The sequence below is a fragment of the Mus pahari genome, chromosome 12 (genome assembly GCF_900095145.1).
Source record: "Mus pahari chromosome 12, PAHARI_EIJ_v1.1, whole genome shotgun sequence".
Classification (NCBI taxonomy): Eukaryota; Metazoa; Chordata; class Mammalia; order Rodentia; family Muridae; genus Mus; species Mus pahari.
In genome coordinates, this window is record NC_034601.1 from 12,483,909 (window position 1) to 12,488,791 (window position 4,883).

At 37.0% G+C, this 4,883-nt stretch overlaps 1 protein-coding gene across 1 annotated transcript; it reads right to left on the minus strand.

Annotated features, from left to right (window-relative positions):
* Nucleotides 1–2,656: 2,656 nt before the first annotated feature.
* LOC110329850 (olfactory receptor 19) lies at nt 2,657–3,664 on the minus strand. Its single transcript, XM_021209751.1, has one exon. The coding sequence runs from the start codon at nt 3,630–3,632 to the stop codon at nt 2,703–2,705; it is 930 nt and encodes a 309-aa protein (XP_021065410.1). The 5' UTR covers nt 3,633–3,664; the 3' UTR covers nt 2,657–2,702.
* Between the last annotated feature and the right edge of the window lie 1,219 nt (nt 3,665–4,883).

Sequence of the window (4,883 nt, forward strand, 5' to 3'; positions counted from 1 at the left end):
CTTGAGCTCTTTGTATATATTGGATATTAGTCCTCTATCAGATTTAGGATTGGTAAAAATCCTTTCCCAATCTGTTGGTGGCCTTTTTGTCTTGTTGAAGGTGTGTTTTGCCTTACAGAAGCTTTGCAATTTTATGACGTCCCATTTGTCAATTCTTGATTTTATAGCACAAGCCGTTGGTGTTCTGTTGAGAAATTTTTTCCCTGTGCCCATATATTCGAGGCTTGTTGTGTCAATGTTGTCTATGGTATCTTCTTCACTTCTTCTATCTCTTGTATTCTGTTTATTATGCTTGCATCTATGGATTCTGACTTTTTTCCTACATTTTCTCTTTCCAGGGTTGTCTCACTTTGTGATTTCTTTATTGTTTCTACTTCTACTTTTAGATTCTGGATAGTTTTATTCAATTCTTTCACCTGTTTGGATGTGTTTTATGTATTTCTTTAAGGGCACTATTTATGTCCTGTATAATCCTCCATCATCATCATGAGAAGTGAGTTTAGATCCATATCTTGCTTTTCTGGTGTGATGGTGTATCCAGGACTTGTTATGATTGGGATAGTTGGGTTCTGATAATGCCAAGTAACCTTGATTTCTGTTGCTTCTGTTTTTAATGCTTGTTTCCTGCCATCTGGTCATCTCAAGTGCTCCTGTCCTCAATATATCATGCCCTTCCTGTAATCCCAGTTAAGTCAGAACTTCTTAGAGTCCAGATTTCTTTGTGATCCTGTGATTCTGAGATCCTGTGATGCTGAGATTGTGGGTGTGTTCTTGGCAGTCCAGCTTCCTCTGAGACCCTGAGATACTGTTGTGAGCAAGTTCCTGGGATCCTGGGATCCTAAGATCCTGTGATCCAGGATCTCGGGATACTGGGATCCTAAGATCCTGGGTGTGTTGGAGAGCCTGGAAGTGGTACCTCCTCTGGGGACTCTGGGAATGTCCACTGAGTTTGAAACCAAGGTAGACCAGAGCCAACCTTAAGGATCCTGAGCTGCTGGTCAGGCAGGGTTCCTGTGTCCATGCTCTAGCTGCCCCCAGGCATACCTGGTTCTGTTGGAAAAGATGTTGTGTTCTACTCACCAGTGATCCTAAGATCCTGGGCATTCTAGGGTGCCTGTGGGGTGTAGTGTCCTCTAGAGACCATGGGACTGTCTGCGGAGTTTGGGCCCAAGGTGGTCTGGTGCTGATGCTAACCAAAAGGAACCCAGACTACCAGCTTTCATGTAATTATTTTTTTAATTGATTGTTGTTTGGTTTCTATTTTAATTATTCTGCAGAAATTTTAAATACAAGATTGTTTATTTAAAGAAAGCCCCTGTCCCATCTCATTGTTACAAGTGAGTATAGTGAAGTCTAAATAAAGTTTTTATGTAGGCCATTTTTTTTTTGCTCATGTGCACCGAAGAGATTTCAGAACGTAAGAGACAAAATGAAAATAATACTTAAAGATGTTTTCACTCATAGAACATGTTTATGAGGAAATATTTAAAGGGGAATATTATTGATTTATAGCAAGGAAGAAATTTATAGGAAGCTCTCAAATGTTTTAAAAGATTTGCATGCTTATATTTTATATATAATGTTATTTTCCTGTGTGTATGTATGTGCATCCTATGAGTGCATTGCCCGTGACAGCCAGAAAAGTGTCAGATTCCCTGAAACTGGAGTTACAGGTGGTTGTGAGCCACCACTTGGGTGCTGTTAATTGAACCAGGTTCTCTGGAAGAACAGCCAGTGGTCTTAATCACTGATGCATCTCTCCAGCCCAGCAGTTAAAATTGTTAAGATAAAAAAAAATGAGACCATTTTACATGTATCTGATATTTCAGATTATTTTATAAATGTCTTTATGTTTGATACTGACATTTAACATTTAGACAACCAGACATATATCATATACTGGATATTTTATGGAAAGTACATTACGGAAATTTTAATGTATGATTTCTATATGGAAAGTCTTTTCTGACTTGGAAACCACATTAAGACGATTAATTTTTGCAAATTTATGTTTCTGTACAAAAGATTTTATGAATAATAAAACTATTCTAGAATAATAGTAAATTATACCAACAACAGGACAACTACTCATCAGGACAACTGCAAAGTACATCACAATATCATTAAAACAGGTACCATGGCAGGCAAATGGCACCAGTACACATGCAAGGCATATTTTATATTAGTACATTAGTATTCTGAACCAAAGAGCAGAGTGGGCTTATGAACAAGAAATTGAACATAGAAAATTGTCCTAATCAGTATTATGAACTTACACAAATACAAATTACTGTGACATTAAAGTCTAGACTATAAGAATAGTTAATAGAACAATATAAAACCAGCAAAAAACCAGTTGTAGAAATTCTTTTATATTAAGATTACATCATGGACTTCATTAAGTATAGTTTATTCCATAGTACTAGCACATGCCATGGTTATGTAAAATAAGTGAGAATCTACAAATTGCTTCTTACATGATACTGGGAAGAATACTGGAAAATTGGAAAGCATTATGTATAAGAGAAGAAAAAAAAAACCCACTAATGATGTTACAGAAAATCAGTAAAGCAGTTGAAAGAGATCAAAACTCGAGGAAGTAAATGGAAAGATGAAATTCTCTTTTTTCTTTTATTTGATTAAAGAGTTACAATGCCAGTTTTGCTACCCAGACTATAGGCACTTCTTGATAAATGTCTCTCTCATGACTTCCTTCCGAAGAGTGTTCTCAGAGCTCCCATTAGGTCCTTATTCCTCAGACTGTAGATGAATGGGTTCAACATGGGGGTGACCACACTGTACATAACAGATGCACGTGCAGTTGAGTGTGAGTTTTGTGTGAAAGAAGAACTAAGATACACACCCAAGAGTGTAGAATAGAATAATGAAACAACTGAGAGGTGGGATGCACAGGTGGAGAATGCCTTGTACTTCCCCTGTGATGATGAGATTGCACGTATGGAGGAAACTATCTTAGAATAAGAGTAAAGAATGCCAGCAAGAGGACCACCACCCAGCAGTATAGCTGCAAAGTACATCACCATGTCATTAGGAAAGGTGTCATTACAGGCAAGTAGTACCAGTTGATTAAGCTCACAAACAAAGTGGGGAATTTTCAAGTCTGTACAAAAGGACAGTCGCAGTGCCATTGAACTTTGCAGCAAGGAATTCAATGCTGTTGTGACCCAGGACCCCAAAACTAAGAATCCACAGAGGCGGCGGTTCATGATGACCATATAGTGCAGAGGGTGACAAATTGCCACATATCGGTCATAGGCCATCACAGCTAGAAGAAAGTTATCCAAAACTCCAAATAGTATGAAAAAGAATACTTGGGAAATGCAACCTTCATAGGTTATCACCTTGTTCTTTGTCTGTATGTTCACTAGCATCTTTGGGATGCTAGCAGAAGTAAAGCAGATGTCAGCAAAGGACAGGTTGGAAAGGAAGAAGTACATGGGCGTGTGAAGATGGGAATCTGTAATGGTGGCAATGATAATGAGCAGGTTCCCAAGCAGAGTGACTAGGTACATGAACAAAAATAGTCCAAAAAGGAAGGGTTGCCATAGAGGATCCTCTGAAATTCCCAGGAGAATAAATTTTGAAATTTGTGAGTCATTTTTCAACTCCATATAGCTAATACAATTAAAAAGGAGAAAGGAACCTGATGTAATTCCATGATTAAATAAGACATTATGCAACATTAACCTGACAGAAAAACTGTGGTTTATACTATATTGTTAGGACAGAAAGTCCTGTTTTGTGTATGAGTGTATTGCTTTATAGGGCATTCCATGGTATGGCTTATTTAGTACTACCATCTCACTCTAAGTCCTTACCCCAGAAGACTTGTATTATATATGTCCTTAATGGATTCTTTGTTATAGTTGGAAATACAATTTAATATTGGATATGTTCTATATATACTCCTGAGATTATATTTTACTATGATCATTTCTATCTAGTGATTAACTAAACATAACACATTAGTTCCACAAACAATGATAGATACAGATTTTAAAATACCAAGTCTCCAGGGAGTAATATTTTCTAATTAGCTCAAGTGGTTCCTGAGAGACAGAAAGGAAGAAAAACTTTCTTGATTCGAGCTGCATTTCAAACCCTGTCTGATCCCTTGAGGAGTCACAAAACAATAATACATAAAAACAAACTTCTCAAAAGTTAAACTATTTTATCAATTTGGTGCTCACATACTTACAGGTTGAGCTTCCATTTGGTGAAAAAAAAATGCAGAGGGAAAAGAACACAACATGTGAATGAAATATAAGATTTTTTCCTGCACCACTCAAGATTATTTTGAATTTTAACTTATATATAATTCAATATGTCCAATTATACAATACAATGTTGTGATACATGTATACATGACATAATAACCTAGTCTACATACTTCATATATTTACCACCAGGAATTCCTGTAGTTCAAACCTTTAAGATATTTCCCCTCTTAGATACTTTGAAGTTTATGATTCATTAGCTACAGTTATCCCTGTGTGAAGAGTAGAGCATGATCTTCTCATGTCGTGCTGGGACTTCCTTACATACTACTCAGGCTTCCTACCCCTCAACTCCCACTCTCAACCTCTGAAAACTAGTAGTTTACTCAACTTCTGTAATTAAAATGTGTTAGGTTCCACAGTGAAACACAGTGTGCATGATTCTGTGGAGTACACCAAGATTATAGGAAGACAATAGCAGGTTAGACCCCGATTTCCCCATAGAGATATTTTCTGTCTTACTGTGGGCTTTCAAAGTTTGTCTGTTTGGATAAACAATATTGAAGCATTTTAATTGTGCCTGGTATCATCAAAGTCTCAAAGCTTCTCCACATGATCTTATATAAGATTCTGTGTACCCATCAG